General features: G+C 38.7%; 1 protein-coding gene across 17 annotated transcripts in view; it reads right to left on the reverse strand.

Annotated features, from left to right (window-relative positions):
- VPS8 (VPS8 subunit of CORVET complex) overlaps positions 1-16605 on the reverse strand; it is a 267100-nt gene that overhangs the window by 200508 nt on the left and 49987 nt on the right. For 16 of the 17 annotated variants that reach the window (XM_036352529.1, XM_036352534.1, XM_036352531.1 and 13 more), the window contains 7 exons: positions 13398-13484; positions 10925-10992; positions 9546-9699; positions 9380-9439; positions 7936-8043; positions 5663-5743; positions 2314-2484 (listed from right to left, as the gene is read on the reverse strand). In XM_036352529.1, the coding sequence (XP_036208422.1) occupies positions 2314-2484; positions 5663-5743; positions 7936-8043; positions 9380-9439; positions 9546-9699; positions 10925-10992; positions 13398-13484 (729 nt within the window). Of the gene's footprint in view, positions 1-2313; positions 2485-5662; positions 5744-7935; positions 8044-9379; positions 9440-9545; positions 9700-10924; positions 10993-13397; positions 13503-16605 lie in introns of all 17 variants that reach the window. The other variant, XM_036352542.1, reaches the window with a different exon arrangement.

Raw genomic sequence — 16605 nt, forward strand, 5'->3', positions numbered from 1 at the left:
AATTCTAATATCTGTTTCGGGTTTAAGTCAGTTTTGATAGATTTTTCTCCTCAGTATAAGTTGTGTTTTACTTTTTCTTTGCATGCCTAGTAATCCCTGATTCGATGGCAGACACTGCAAATTTCAAATTTCAGCATGTTGGGTCCTGGAAATTTCTGTATTCTTATTGATATTATTGTGCTTTACTCTGGGAGGAGTTAAGTTCCCTGCAAACAGTTTGTTCCTTTCTGGTCTTGTTTTTAAGATATGTTAGTGGGGATGAGAGCAGCATTTACTTTAGTTCTAACTATTCCCCACTACTGAGGCAAGATGTCTGAGTACTCTGCCCAATGCATGTGAATCATATGGTTTTCCATCTGGCTGGTGTAAACAAGCCAGTGTGATCACTAGCTCTTGTTCCTTCCAAATCTTACAAATATTTCTTTCCCTTGCCTTGGGCAGTTTCTATTGATTAGTAGCCTGCTGAATACCCAAGGGGACCCTTTGTATAGTGCTCTTCACACCAGTACTCTGGCCTGTCCTACCCACACTTGTCTTCCTGCAGCCTCAGTCTCCGCTCTGTCTCACTCATGGAGTACTCCAAGCTCCCACTGGGTTCCTCCCCCTGAGCCACATGGAAACTCTCAAGGACAGACATTGGGATACCCATAGGGCTCATGCCATTTGTTTCCTATTTTGTCCGGAATTGCTGTGCTTCATTACATGATATCCAGTATCTTGGAAACTGTTGTTTCTTTTTCTGATTTTTCCCCCCAGACAGGAGAGTAAATCCAGGCCCCATTATTCTATCTTAGCTGAAAGTATAAGCTTAAAGTCTGACTTAAAAAAATACTTGAAAGTATTTTTAATAACCAGACACCAGAAAACATCTAAGTGTGAGACAGTAATTATTCTTACTTTAGAAAATTCTATTGTTTTATCATTATTCTTACCCTGGATTTTCTTGGTTTCTAAATTCTAAGGCTGGACGACCCTTTCATGTATATTTTATGCTCTGAGGTTCTAATATCTCAGAGAGATTTGGGCAATGGCTACATTTCATGCAGCAGATACTCATTAAATATGACCATTATTACTATTTTCTTCAAGAAAATACCCAGGAAGCCTCATAATAGTCTAACTTCCTGCTTAAAGATTACTGGTTTAGGAAACATGAGATCACAATTCAAAGTAATTTAACTGTAAACTATCTGTGTGAATTGCTAAAGGCCATTATTACAGTTACTTAAAATATGGTAAAACTAGAGGTCTGGTGCACAAAATTCCGGTGGTGTCCCTCAGCCCGGCCTGCACCCTCTCCAATCTGGACCCCTCAGGGGATGTCCAACTGTGGGACTGGGCCTAAACCGGCAGTCGGACATCCCTCTCACAATCCTGGACCTCTGACCACTAACCGCTTACCTGCCTGCCTGCCTGATTGCCCCTAACTGCTTCTTCCTTCCAGCCTGATCACACCCTAACTGCTCCCCTGCTGGCCTTATTGATGCCTAACTGCTCCCCTGCCTGCCTGATCACCCACAACTGCCCTCCCCTGCCGTGACCAACCTCCTCCACCCGGACACACCTCCTCCGTTCAAGGCAGCGGAGACGCCAGACGCCGGGACTGGCTCCTCCACGCTGCACGGAGCCACAGGACCCCCAGGCCTCACCGCGCAGAGCAGCTGCTGGGCCCCACCTCCGCTGTGCGTGCAGCCATCTTGTGATGGCCATCTTGTGACAACATGAGGGCGTGACACCACCTAAGCTATTATTAGTATAGATTAATACTAAGATCATAATTTTCATGTCTTCCTTCTCTCCAAGCACACCATTTCATCTATCTCCTACTCTGGAAGAATCTTTTTTCGTTCTCTCAAAGCCTAGCTTTGCCTTTTAATTCCCACAAACACTATACCTGTTCATTCCTTTACTAATCACCCAAATATTTCCAAAGCCTCATGGGCTACCTGTCACTAGTCATTTACCCCTTAAACCTATCGTACTTATTGCTGCCATATTAAACTTTCTAAAATATTTTGCTTTTATAACTCCTATCTCATAAATTTCCAACTTCATTTTATTATTTTAGCATAAAAGTTAAAACTCTTGGCCATTAAATTAGTCAGATTTCTGAATAGAAGGTAAGAGAAATTATTGTTTTAGTTCACATTCCTGAATATTTACAAACACACCCACATCCACTTCAACCTAGTGGCTTTTAAAGAAACACCTCAAAACATAAAGATAACTCCTCAGAGTTTCTATTTCTAGAACAAAACAGCAACAAAGCACCATGTTTATCAAGTCAGTACTAAGGTAATGGGTTACCCTTACCAGTGCCTGGCTAACATTTCCTCCAGTGGCTAGTGATTTGAAATGGCTGCTATTATAGACCAACTGAACTTCTGAGATTTCCACTGTTTCCAATTCCTCTTGAGTTTGCCGATCAATCACATGCAACTTCTCTGCACTATCCAAGAGTACAACTGTGCGTGAGTTCATCCACTGCAATTCAAGCACACAACAAAACAAAAATGAGGCCCATCCCACGCCATCATTCAGGACAAGAAGAAAGCTTGGCCACTCAGTTAAATGACCCTGAGGACTTTATCCATTTAATAACTTCATGACAACACAATCACAGCAAGAACTACTGAGTAAACAGCCCAGAGAACAATAGGAACACAACACAATATTGAGTTTGACAGTGCTACAATGACACTCTCGTAGTCCAAAAGAAGGCTAACAAAAATCTTTAATAGATATATGTTATATGATATATTGGCTTTCATAAAATTTTTGCTTAAGTCACCAATGACTTAAGCAAAGTGACAAACTTTGTATTTCAGTGTTACATCAATGAAACAAAAGGGCAAATTAAATCTCATAAACCTAGGTGGTCAAAGGATAATTGTTGAAATATATTTGTAACACATAGTTCAAAACAGAAGTTATTTAAAATATATATTTCCTTCAAAACCTCCCTAAAATTATTAGGAGAGTTTTTGCTGTATTTTTCTATGTCTTCTATCCTATCTAATAATAGACAAACATGGTAATTGACCGTACCTTCGCTACACCTCCCATTGGCTAATCAGTGTGATATGCAAATCAACCGCCAACAAAGATGGCGGCTAATTTGCATACTGCAGGCAGGGCAGGACAGCGCCATCCCACCTGCCCTGCTGCCATCCGGGCCTGCTATCTGCAACCGGGGTGGCAGGCATCCGTGTGCGACCCGACCTGGGGCAGCCGGGTGGTGTAGCAGCGATCGGCCAGCCCGCCCGGCCTCCATCCAGGCATCCCATGTGCGACCCAACCCGGGGCGGCTGAGCGGGGCAGCAGTGATCAGCCGGCCCGCCCAGGCGTCCCATGTGCGACACGCCCAGGGCGTCCTGTGTGCGACCCAACCTGGGGCGGTGCCCCAACCCCTGGATCGGCCCTGCCATGTGCATGACCCGGGAGGCGGGGCAGGCACCGAGGGATCGGGCCTGCCATCTGCCACCCGGGGAGCGGGCCTAAGCCAGCAGGTGGTTATCTCCCGAGGGGTCCCAGACTGTGATAGGGCACAAGTGGGGCTGAGGGGCACCCCCCAAACCCACCCCCCCACCAGTGCACAAATTTTTGTGCACCGGGCCTCTAGTATCTATTATAATTTTTTAAATAATAACTAAATAATAATGTTAAAAATCTTCTGAAGGATGCCATTATGATAAATTTCTTGGGTTATGTATGAGATTTATTTTCAAAATATATTTTTAAAAATCTTAATCCTTCCCAAGGAATAAAGTTTTTAAATCTGCTCAATTAGAATTCTAAATTAGAGGGAACAAAATAATTCCCCTGCACATTATCTCTCTGGCATTCATGTTGATTTATTTATATGGTCTATCCCAGGTTATCAAAGTTTATTTGCATACCATATCAGTGACAACCAAGTTGAAAATGGATCAATTTTCTCTTAACATATGCTGAAGATATGCTCTACCACTGTATAGTAGCTACTATAAAGGAAGGGTTTGTTTTTCTGTGTGTTTGTTTGTTTCCCACTCCCAAAAAAATATCTCTCAGAAAACAGAGTTTGATACTCAAATCTTTTACAAAGAGCTCCTATAAGGTGCTCTTTTGATCACTTTACTTTGAAAAACAAAGTATCATTAAGGGAAAAAAGATACATTTTTTTAAAAATATATTTTATTGATTTTTTACAGAGAGGAAGGGAGAGAGATAGAGAGTCAGAAACATCGATGAGAGAGAAACATCGACCAGCCGCCTCCTGCACATCCCCCACCGGGGATGCGCCCGCAACCCAGGCACATGCCCTTGACCGGAATCGAACCCGGGACCCTTCAGTCTGCAGGCCGACGCTCTATCCACTGAGCCAAACCGGTTTTGGCAAGATACATTTTTTTATTAGCCTTACTGAATATCAGTCAGTAATAGTTTTTAAATGCTTTAAAACAGAGAGAGAATGACAGAGAGAAAAAAAAGTTTGCAGTTTAGCAATTATTCCTGAAGTTAGAATCTCATAATTGTGAGTGTTGACATTGTTGTAAACAAGCCTTTTAAAGGTAATTTACAGAGCAATGCAGTTAGTGGTCACATCATGGATAAGCCACAGGACAAATAAAAATACTCGCTGTGAAATTGTCAGGAGCATGGCTACTTGTGGTTGGAAAAAAATTTTCCAGGGGAAGAATCATATGCTGATTTTAAAAGTGCTGTATCTCAAACATCTTAAACAGAAGTGATGATGAATTCTAGAAAACTGTGTCCAATGATTCAACAAGTGGTTCTAATGTTGACAAAGTCACTGATGTCTTATATACATGAGAAGAGATTGAACAAAATTATTTCGTGAAATGTTTATAAGAAAAAGCATTATTTCTAAATCAATGATCTATGTGTGAGATTAAATAATCTCAATAATCTTTATAATTCAATTTATAAACTGAACTTACAAATCTTATATAATAAATATTTATTTTATCCATAATCCTAAAATTTTTCATTTTATCAAATTGGGGGTAAAACTTTTTTTAGCCTTATATTGGAAAAATGAGGCACAGTCTTATATTTAGGGTTGCCTATATTCATATATCTACAGAGTATTTCACCAGATACCAGATAGTGATATGCTAAGAGCACTAATGATAGAAACCCAGAAATATTATAACTGCACTATTACAGAATTAACACACTATTTAAAAATTTAAAAATTGACACAAAAAGAAATATTCTTTTTTTTACACCAAAAGTCACTTCGGACTGAGATGTGTGATAGAGAGAGACCTCTGCAAACTTTTTAGCCACTAGAAAAGAAAAGCGTAGATAAGCTCCTGAACCAATTAGGACAAACTCAGAAGGATAAAAATATGTTTACAAAGAAAGTCCAGCAATAATCCTGAAGAAATCCATCTAAATTCTTCTAAACTCCCCTTTAAACTAATTAGGACATTAAAGAAAATTTTTGTTCAGCAAGACATAGGCTGAAAGACAAGAAAAATAATGTGACATCATATCAAACTCAGATTTTATTCAATATAAGCCAGACTTCACTTCTGTCCATATTTCATATAATCCTAAAGGCATGGTTCATGGCAGAAATCCTGATAGCTTTAACACACCATGATCTCAAAACAATTATATGCAATAAATGGGGATAGTTCATTTGAATACTCACAGTAAAGTTGATGAGGTCATAGTAGAGGTGAAGATGCTTTTGCTTAGTAACATGGATTGCTCCAGATTCATCTCTCTTAACCTGATGATGAAATAAAAACAACCAAAACCTCAGCTATTGTTTGAGGGATATTTTTAGATACTTCATTATACTCCACTTCAAAATTATTTCCATTCAGAGTATGGATAAGTCAAAAATATTGATAATTAAAGAAACTATCACATAAATGACAGAAATAATCACACCATGATTTGTACCAAAATCCAAGGCATATCTGGTCAGTGGTTCAGCTGTCAGTATTAGCAAATTCAGTAATGTAATATCCACTTTGTCATAATTCAGAACAACTTAATCTCACTACACCAATGACTGTATTTAGCTAGAGTTAAGACATAAAATCGGATGGTGACATGTTGTGAAAAAGTCAAAACAAAAGTTCATTAAAAGAAAAAAGCTGCTGCAGTGACAAAACTAGACTTTTCTGACATATAATACTATTATTGCACAAACAACCCAAAGTTTCCCCAAAGAACTTCAGTGTCAATCTTTTATTTATATACTAGAGGCCTGGGGCACAAAAATTTGTGCACTCCTCAGGGGTCCTTCAGCCCAGCCTGTGCCCTCTCACAGTCCGGGAGCCCTCAGGGGATGTCCGATCTGATGACTTAGGCCCACTCCCTCTCCTGTTGCTTTATCTTCTTCCTTTCCCTTGTGTGAATATCCACTAAGGTTATGTATGCTCTAGCTTTTTATTATTTTCACAGTTTCAACTACCTTCTCTATCCCTGAATTCTCACTTGTACCCCAGACCTGGATTGCCATCTGCCTGGAAGACATTCTCCAATACAACACTTGAGAGTTCCACCTTCATTACCAACTCTGCACACTCAAACCTTCCCTAACCTTAACTCTTTAAATATTTCAAGCTTTTAAAATGTAAACTCAAAAATGAAATGTTTGGTTCATATCCTTCAGTCCTAGAACCAATAATATCAGAAGCCTTGTCTTTCCTTCAAAATATCATCCCTACCTCTCACTACAACTGACCATCCTTGTCCAAAGACCTCATTACAGGAGCTTTATTACAGGAGCCAAACCTTCCATTTCCCTCCTACAATCTTTTCTTTTTGATATTTCCATACTGATCTTCTTAAAATATCACTTTAACCACATCTTTATCATTTTAATTACCTAAGAACCCATGATGGCTCCCCATTACCAATCTAGGTCAAGTATACACAAACCAGATCAGGAGTTAGCAAACTTTTCTATAAAAGGCCACACAGTAAATATTTTGGGATCTGCAGACCATATGGTCTGTGTCACAGTTACTCAACTTTGCCACTATAGTGCAAAAGCAGCCGCAAATAAGACATAACTGAATGGGCATGACTGTAATAAAACTTTACCCCTAATCTAGATCCATGCCATATACTCAACTTTATTTTCCACAATATGTTTCTCCCCGTCATTAATTCTATAAACATTTACTAAACATCTATATACAAGCACTATCCTAGTGGCTGAAATATAGTTATAGAGTTGGTCTTTAGATTGATGGAGCTTTCAGTCAAGTGAGGAAGAAAAATACTAGACAAGCTATTTTATAAGTACTGAATGTTATAAAAATTACATTCTTACCTCTATAACTTCAGTTCATCTTATTATGCATATCCACCCCACGCCCCATAGTATTTGCAATATATCCTTCATAAAGTCTTCCCTGGCCTCTCTAGTCCATACAAATCTCTTCATACTCTAAAGGTATCAACTTTTAATTCTCACCACATGGTTGAATCCTTAAACCATTCTCCATAGTAGTAATGAGCATACTGATGTGGCTTTTCAAACAATAGTTTAAGCTATGTGGAAGAAGAATTTATACTTCCCTCAATTGCTTCTTGTGTTCATCACAGTGTAGAGAACATAGCAGATATTCAATAATACTTGCTGTCTGATAAATACACTATATGTATATAGGTAAGCTGTTATTACAGACATATGTACATTCATATTACACATACACCATTAATTATTTATTAGTCAAAGGTGATGGAACTGAGAAACACACCATGAAAGGGCACAGAGTAGGGTGATCAGTAGTTTTCCATGTTAACCATTAAAGCCTTAAATAAAAATTAAGTATGTCATGCTCTCTCCAAAGAATTAGATAGTGTATTTCTTTGACACAATATTAAATGACTGATGAATCAGAAAAAAAAAATCTTTTGATAAAGGACTTTATAACAGATCTAGCAAATATTGGGACTTACCAAAAGGAAATGCACAACATCTCCTCTGCAGAAAGCAAGCATGGGATTCACAGAATTATGCGCTGCCACAAAGTGCCAGGCCAGCAATGGTACACTGGAAGGATCCATCTAAGTGAAGAGAAAACCAAAAAAATTCATCAGGGTTAATGGGCAAAAAGACAAATAGAAAACTGATTAAAAACACCATCTGGCTAGTGTTCCTTCTACCAATTACTCATTAAAATGCCAACAAAGGCCGAAACCGGTTTGGCTCAGTGGATAGAGCGTCGGCCTGCGGACTGAAGGGTCCCAGGCTCGATTCCGGTCAGGGGCATGTACCTGGGTTGCGGGCACGTCCCCAGTAGGGGATGTGCAGGAGGCAGCTGGTCGATGTTTCTCTCTCATCGATGTTTCTAACTCTCTATCTCTCTCCCTTCCTCTCTGTGGAAAATCAATAAAATATATTGAAAAAAAAAAAAAAAATGCCAACAAAGCAGAGATATTCAATAATACAAATCTGTGTATTTTATTGTATGTAAATTTTATAAGAGAGGAAAAACTTAGATAACTATAGCTAATCATACGCATGCTGATCTTTAGATTAAGAAAAAACAATGCTGATTTCTTCAATTTACTTGGAAATAAATAAATAAATAATTTGGTAAGTAGATGAAGAGATGGATAGATACATAGTAAATATAGTACACTAAAATGTTAATTATAGAATTTAGATGGTAGGTATACAGATGTTTAATGTAAGTTTTTTTCAACTTCTCTGTTTGAAAATGTTCATAATAAAAGGTTGGAACAAATACCAATAAAAACATACAAAAAGGATGCAAACACAAAACACCATGATGAACCTCAATTAGCCAATGAAGTTAACCTAAGAAATACTAGTGGCAATCTAAACCAGCTTTGCCAGACTTCCGCTGGGGCCTAGAGATATACAGAGTACCAACAAGGAAACAGAAGCGTGATCTCCCTCAGTATAAGGGCTGCTTTCTGAAGTAGTCTTAGTTCAGTAGCATCATTCTCCATCCCATCCCATCAATACTTCTCACACACACACACTGGAAGACCACAACCCTCTGAAAACAATCAAGGAGGAAAGAAAGGAAATCAGGTGTGTATAACATACCAGAGGCAGAAGCCAAGGAAACAGTATGTAGTAGCAATATATGTTAGCTATTGTTTTCTACCAGTTCAGTATCTAAGCAGCAGCTAAAAAAAACTTAAAGCAATAAAGGTAGAGAAGTTCAGATCTCATGATCCTAGGAACACCGATGTAGTCAACAGCTTATGCTGCTTTGGTCACATCAAGGTAAGCCCAGACAATTATCTTTGGAGTAGACTTTCATCTACCTGGTTTTATGACAATCTCATAGAATTCACCACTTGAATTTTGTTTTCCCCAACCTCCTGACATGGTTTTTTTGCTGAAAACATGGAGAAGCTTACTCACACGTCCATAGGGAAAAGTCATCCACACTTTCAAGGATGGTTTCAATCCAATGACCAGTATCTTCAGGAGAAAAAATATCATTTAATATTTATCCTGTCATTTTCAATTTTTTTGTTTTTCAAAGCCTTTCTAAAAGGTCTGAGTTCCATCTTCTAAATACACCCACCTTGGTTAAGGATGCCATGGCCAGTAAGGAAAACTGTGTGATGGGATGATCTTTCAAGTCAGGCTTAGAATGAAGAGGCTCAATACAGCACACTTCACCCTTGGAACCACTGAACAGGCATCTAGACTCACAAGTTCTCACTCCCATCACTCTCCTGAAAATGTAACCAAAAGATTCAGAAGCAATTTAGCAATGACCCAAGGCACTATCATCTCTAGCTTGGACTATGACAATAGCCTCCTAACTTCTACTCTGGCCCCCAGCAATGCAAACTCCACAAGACATCAGCATGATCTTTTTAAAATATAGGCCAGATTTATTACTCTTCTAAAAAACACTCCAATGGCTTGCCACTGTACACAAAATAAAATCCAAACTTCTTTACATGTTTTAAAAGGCCCTATATGATCTGGCTCCAGCCTTCACATGCTCCCATTACTGTTGTTCCTGAGAAAGTCACACTCCAGCCACATCTAACTTATTCCCAGTTGCTCCAGCAGGCCAAGTTTGTGCCCACCCATCAAAGCCTTTGTGCCTGAATGTCCCTCTGTCTGAAATATTTCTTTCAGATCTTTACATCTGTTGACCACATTATCATTCAGATCTTTACTCAAATGTCAGCTTCTGAGAGAAGCCTTCCTGAATTATACTCAAGTGCACTCCAGCACACTGACCTGTCTTCTTTTCTTCACAGCACTCATAACTATAGAAATTATTTCATTTGTGTGCTGGTTTATTGTCTGTATCCCTCCCCCCACCCCAACAGCTACAACTTTGGTGCCTAGAACAATGGTTACACATACATATGCTCAATAAAAATTAGCTGAACAAATAAATAGTATTTTTTTAAGCAATTACTTTGGCCTCAGCATTGTCAGAAGGTATAAGAAATACAAGAAACAAAAAAAGTCCTTAAAGAACTTAGGGAAACATAATACACATTATATTTGATATTCTATTTTTCTAAACTCAGCTTTATAAGTGTTCGTCCATGTTATCGAAATAGTCTTCGCTCTTATTTAAAGTATAAATGGGGCAATTCTAAGACAATAAAAACCTTCCTATACTTGGCTACTCTGGTTTTATAATCAGCTCAGCCTGAGAACTAAAGGAAAATTAGTGAAATACTCCAGAATAATAGTTCCCCAAATCTGGGAAGTAGTTTAGAATCCCAGCTCAAACCTACTAAGGTAGAGATTGAGGGGTGGAAGGCAGGCCTGGGACTCCATATGTTCCATAAGCCTCCTCAGGACATTATAATACAGAACCACAACCTATTTTCAATTACATGAGTTTTCCAGACTTCTTCATGTTCAACTTGAAGTCATTAACCAGAGCTAGTCTTTTCATTTGTCAACAAATGTCCATTAGTCTCTTACTTAAATGTCAATTCAAAAACAGAGCCTCCACTGTCGTTGCAAATTGCAAGAGTTGGATCATCTGTAAACTGAACAGAGAAAAAATTTATTTTCTTGTAACAGGTCAAATGTTAAGAAGGTAGGGGAGAAAAACTTTTTTAAAATCTAAAACAAACATGCTTAGCATTAAAAACACCTTAGCTAAACTTAGCTTATCACTCTAAACACACAAACTTACACATCTTCAGAATAAAAATGGTTCAAATCTTTTAAAACCTGTGGTTTTAAAAATGCAAAACCACCTTTCCTTAGGATAAAAGAAAAATACAAACTATAATTCATAAAAGCCCTAAAGTTTTCTACTTGGGTTCTTTAATTTTTTTCTAACTTACTATTAAAACTGAATAGGATACTTTGGGTGCATTTGCAGTTGCTTTGTTTTCAAGAATAAAGACACAATAAAAGATATTTGGTATCTTTGGAGAATAAACATGTCTGAATATGTTTTCTAAATAACTGAGGAGTTAATCCATTATACATAAAATAGTTTAACTTTTTATATAACTATTCCTAAATGTGCTGTTCCTAAATGTGCTGCCTCCTTGCTCTTCTTCAACTAACAGTACCTCAGTTACTATTACTTACTCTTGAAAGCCCAAAGTAATAAATAATGTTCACAGTGACAGGCTGTCCTACGGGTTTATGAGGTATGGTAAATGTAGATGTAGTACACTACAAAACTGAATAACTTACTAACTTGTACCATATACAGTGACTGGTCTCCTTAACCCAATAGTTGGTGAGCCATCCTAAATGGCGTGCTTACATGCTCTTAGTCAGGAATGGTTGAGGTACAGGAGGCCACTGTAAAATTATTCCTCCTCGACCTCACACACAGGCATAGTAAAGAAGTCCCACACTTGTGCTCTCAAAGCCTGGCTGAGCAGTTGCCAAAGTGGGAGGCATATACCCCAGAGGATAGGAAAAATAACAGAACTGTATTTTTATTTATTAATTTTCTACATCATGTGTATGTGTTTTACAATGTATTTAAGTACTAGTACAGTATGTTCATATAATTTTAAAATATATAAACAAATAAAAATACGCAAGCCCAAAATGTTATTGATGAGATGTAGAGTTAACTTTAGAGAACAATGAGTAAGAATACTGAAGTGCAAGTGGCTACTGTCAATCCAAAACTACAGAAGTATCTAATCATATATATCTCTTGCCACACTTTTCTCCAATGTCACATGTCTGAGTGCAGAACCACCTTTACCACCATTCCCAAGCAACAGGATAGCTACAACTACTATGCTTTTAACCTCAGCTGCATTCTTCTCTTTTCTCTTTGCCTTTTTAGCTTCTTTCCTATTGTTTCTCCTAAAAGGTATGTTTTTTCTGCAAATGGGCTGGCCTTTCATAAACATCACCAACTAATTATTCCTTCAACCAAACATTTATTGAGCAGCTACTATGCATAACACAAAATAAATGAGAAACAGATTCTGGTTTCAAAGATCTTAATCTATTAAAGGAGATAAAACATAAACACAAACAACTATAACATATTATCAGTTGGTACACGCCATATGAAAAAAGGTCAAAATAAAGTGCCATGATGTTCAGAAAGAAAAGAAATTCTCTCTACTTTTACTTATCTTGGTTGTTTTCATTGTTGCTAAATGCTTCAATGCTTTCTCACAGAAGACTTTTATGTAACTAACCTAAATCCAGACACATAAACTCCAGATGCTTGCAGACTGTAAAAAGCAGATGTATGGATAAGAGAGGTCTGCACAGCTAAGCAACCAAATGTGTACCTGATTAAAATCTAGAAAATCTAATTTTAGACTTCCCTAGTTATAGTCCTCTACCTTTTATGCTTCTAAACATGGGCTTGACAATATACAAAAACCAAGCTTTACACTGTATTTACAAATAAAATCTGTGTCCTAAGTTGGTTTATTTTTTTCAGGCCTGTAAGGAGAAAGCCAAGATTCAAATCTTAATGCTTTTCCTTTAGAGGCCTGAAAGAAAATAAAGCAACAGATTCATTTCTAAACATAATGCAAACCTTGGTTCTTTCACAGTTGGTGCCTTGAACCTCAGGTAACTCCCAACAAAGTGTGACTAGGCACACTATCTCAGCAATAAAGCCTTGGTGGACTAAACAAAAGGTAAAAAGACCTTTTAAAATCATCACAATGAGCTTCATTAAGGTAACACCTGTCTTTGCTGCCAACCTCTTACCTAGGAGCACATCAGTGTACTCTTTTCCTGCTATATCTATTAGACATCAATTCAACTTGCAGCTGAATGGTACCATGCTAGCCCACCTCTGGATTTTCACTTGGGAAAACATCTTGTTGGACTAGTCAAACCAAAGACAGTTTCTTTTCAGGATTTCTTTTTATAAAGAAATGTACTTAAAAACAGATACAAAGGCATAATAATAAAAAGTATCAGAAAAAGAAAACAAAGATATTACCTTAATATGCAATATTGCTGTTCCTGGAGGATGAGCATCTGTTATTGATCTTAGGAGTTTTCCACTGGCCAAATCCCACATAGTAATCTAAAAGACAACTAAATGCTTTAAAAAACAAATTTATTGCTATTTTTTGGACTTAAATATCCTGCCTTCTTGCTGAAATAATCTATTCTTGGTCTATAAACATTGCAGGCAAAGAACCATAAAGTTAAAATATAACTCAAGGTTACAGACACATTAAAGCACGGGGCCTTCATTCCATCTTCATCCACCCCTCATCCCGCCCAATCTACTTCTCCCTTTAGATTTTAAATGTTGTTTTTATACTGACAGGTCAAAGAAATTTCTTTAATGAGTCCATTTCTTTAGGACTGATAAAAATTACAGGAAAGTCTTACTACCAAACTAGCCAGTGATGTATAAGTCACAAGGTGAGAAATACCCTATATTATTGCCAGTTTCAGAAGTGGAAAGAAATACCAAAATAGTTATCCAAGAGCACAGTAATAAGAACACGCAAAGCAGAATATACTGTATTTTAAAAGTAGCAACAATTATCTACACTACTGCAAGGAAATAAATGTTATATAACACCTGGGTTTGTTTATAAGAGCTATTTACTTATTCAGACACATGATTTAGGATATTAAAAATCACAGGCTTAAAAGGTCGGGGATTCAAGATGGCAGTGTAGGAAGATCCTAAACTCACCTCCTCCCATGGCTACACATAGAATAATTCCCTCTGAAAAAGACCTAAAAACTGCTAACAGCTCCTCCACAACAAAGATAAAAGGGCCACATCGAGATGGGTAGGAGAGACAGAGATGCAATCTTACCGGAAAACCACCCCAGCACGGCAACCCACTATCTAGAGCAGCGGTTCTCAACCTGTGGGTCGCGACCCCTTTGGGGGTCGAACGACCCTTTCGCACGGGTCGCCTAAGACTAAGACCATCGGAAAACACATATATAATTACATATTGTTTTTGTGATTAATCGCTATGCTTTAATTATGTTCAATTTGTAACAAAGACAATACATCCTGCATATCAGATATTTACATTACGATTCATAACAGTAGCAAAATTACAGTTATGAAGTAGCAACGAAAATAATTTTATGGTTGGGGGTCACCACAACATGAGGAACTGTATTAAAGGGTCGCAGCATTAGGAAGGTTGAGAACCACTGATCTAGAGAGATCTCAAAAATACAGTGCTTCTCCCTGGGGAGTGAGGAATTCATGCCCCATTCAGGCACTCCTACCCTTGGAGCCTGCATCAGAGAGATGAGCCCCAAAACACCTGGCTTTGAAAACAAAAGGGCTTGTGTCCAGGAAACACAAAGAGTTTTAGGGAACTGAGATTCTGCCCTTAACAGGCTTGCATGCGGACTTGCCCAGGAACCCAGCACAAAATCGGAAGTTTGAAAAGAACCTAAACTATCAGTAAAGGAGATTCATTTGCTAATCTTAAAGTGTCTGCTGAAGGGGCAGGGGCCTGATGGGACTCTCTCTGGGGATGGAGGCACTGTTGGGCACCATTTTTTGCTCCCCTTCTACCTAGTCAACACCAGTGCTAATGGATGCCATTTGTGCACCTTCCTTCTACATTGCTATTGCCAGCAGGTGTGTGCAGTCACAGTATACTCCTGTGCTGTCCCACTAAGTTGGAGAGCATGTCCCATCCCTACACTCCCCTGCTCTCTCACTAAAACTGGCAGGAGTGTCCCAGCCCGGTGCACTCTCACAGCCCCACCAAAGCCAGCAAGCACACCCCAGCACTGTCCAGTGGCCTCACCAAAGCTGGCAGGTTCGCTCCAGCCCTGTGCTCTCCCTTTGCCTTGCCACAATCAGTGGGAGTATGCCATTCACACAGGGGCAGGCTTCAGCTTTGCCACACATCTAGAGGCCATAGAGGAGCTCTCAGGGAATGTAGGCCAAAATATGTCATCTTTACACACTCTCTCACTACAGCTTGCTGGTACCTCCCAGAAAGGAGCTTATATACTTATCTGGAACCCAGATTTTTGCAGCTGTTTCCCAGGGGACACCTGCAGATCACCTGGACTGGAGGCCAGCAGGGTTTACAATTGCAGTTCCAGAGGACTGAATATATTTGTATACATTAAAAGCTGCTGCTGAAGGATATGGTTTTCAGTCAGCCTGAAACTGGGTGCTGAATGAGATCCCTCCCTTTGTAACACTGGCAGGGCATGGCAAATCCTCAACAACTGGGACCTATCAAAAATAAATCAGGCTGCTTAGATAATCACAAAGGTTCAAGAGACAACCAAGAGTTAGGGCCCGGTTGAAAATAAGGTTCATCTCTCCTACACAAGGTCACTCCTCAAGCGTGGGAGAGATCAACCAAAGGACTTGTTTGTATTTATATAAGCCTAACTAATGGACACAGACACCAGGGAGGTGAGGGCATGAGTGTGTGTGTGGGGGGGGGGGGGGGGGAATGGGGGAGAAGTAGGGGGGAAAAATAAAAAAAGAGTGGGAGAGGCAGCTACTTCCCCAAATACAGAGAAACAAATACAGAGTGTCAAGCAAAATGAGGAAACAAATAAATATGTTTAAAAAAAAACACACACACACACAAGATAAAACCTTAGAAAAATATATCTTAATAAAATGAAAATAAGTAATTTACCTAATAAAGAGTTCAAAGTAATGGTAATAATGATGATCACCAAACTTGGCAGGAGAATGAAGGAACACAGTGGGAACGTCAAAAAAGACATAGAAACTATAAGAAAGTGGCAATAAGAAAGAAAGAAAAAAGAAAGTGGCAAATAGAAGTCACAGAGTTGAAGAATACAATAGCTGAAATGAAAAAAAAACAAAACAGGGGCTCAACAGCAAACTGGATAAAGTAGAAGGATCAGTGATCTAAAAGACAGAGCAGTGGAACTCACCCAAACAAAGTAGAAAAAAGAAAAAAGAATTTAAAAAATTAAGCTAGCTTAAGAAACCTAGGGGTTAACATCAAGTGAAATAACATTCACATTACAGGAGACCCAGAAGAAGAAAAAAGAGAGAAAGAGGCAGAAAACTCAATTTAAAGTCATAATGGTTGTAGCCCTAGCCAGTTTGCTCAGTGGTTAGAAAGTCAGCCCATGGACTGAAGGGTCCCAGATTCCATTTCAGTCAAAGGCAGGTATGTTGCAGACTCGATCCCCAGCCCCAGGCAGGGTAT

This window comes from Myotis myotis, unplaced genomic scaffold (genome assembly GCF_014108235.1).
Source record: "Myotis myotis isolate mMyoMyo1 unplaced genomic scaffold, mMyoMyo1.p scaffold_m19_p_2, whole genome shotgun sequence".
Taxonomy (NCBI): domain Eukaryota; kingdom Metazoa; phylum Chordata; class Mammalia; order Chiroptera; family Vespertilionidae; genus Myotis; species Myotis myotis.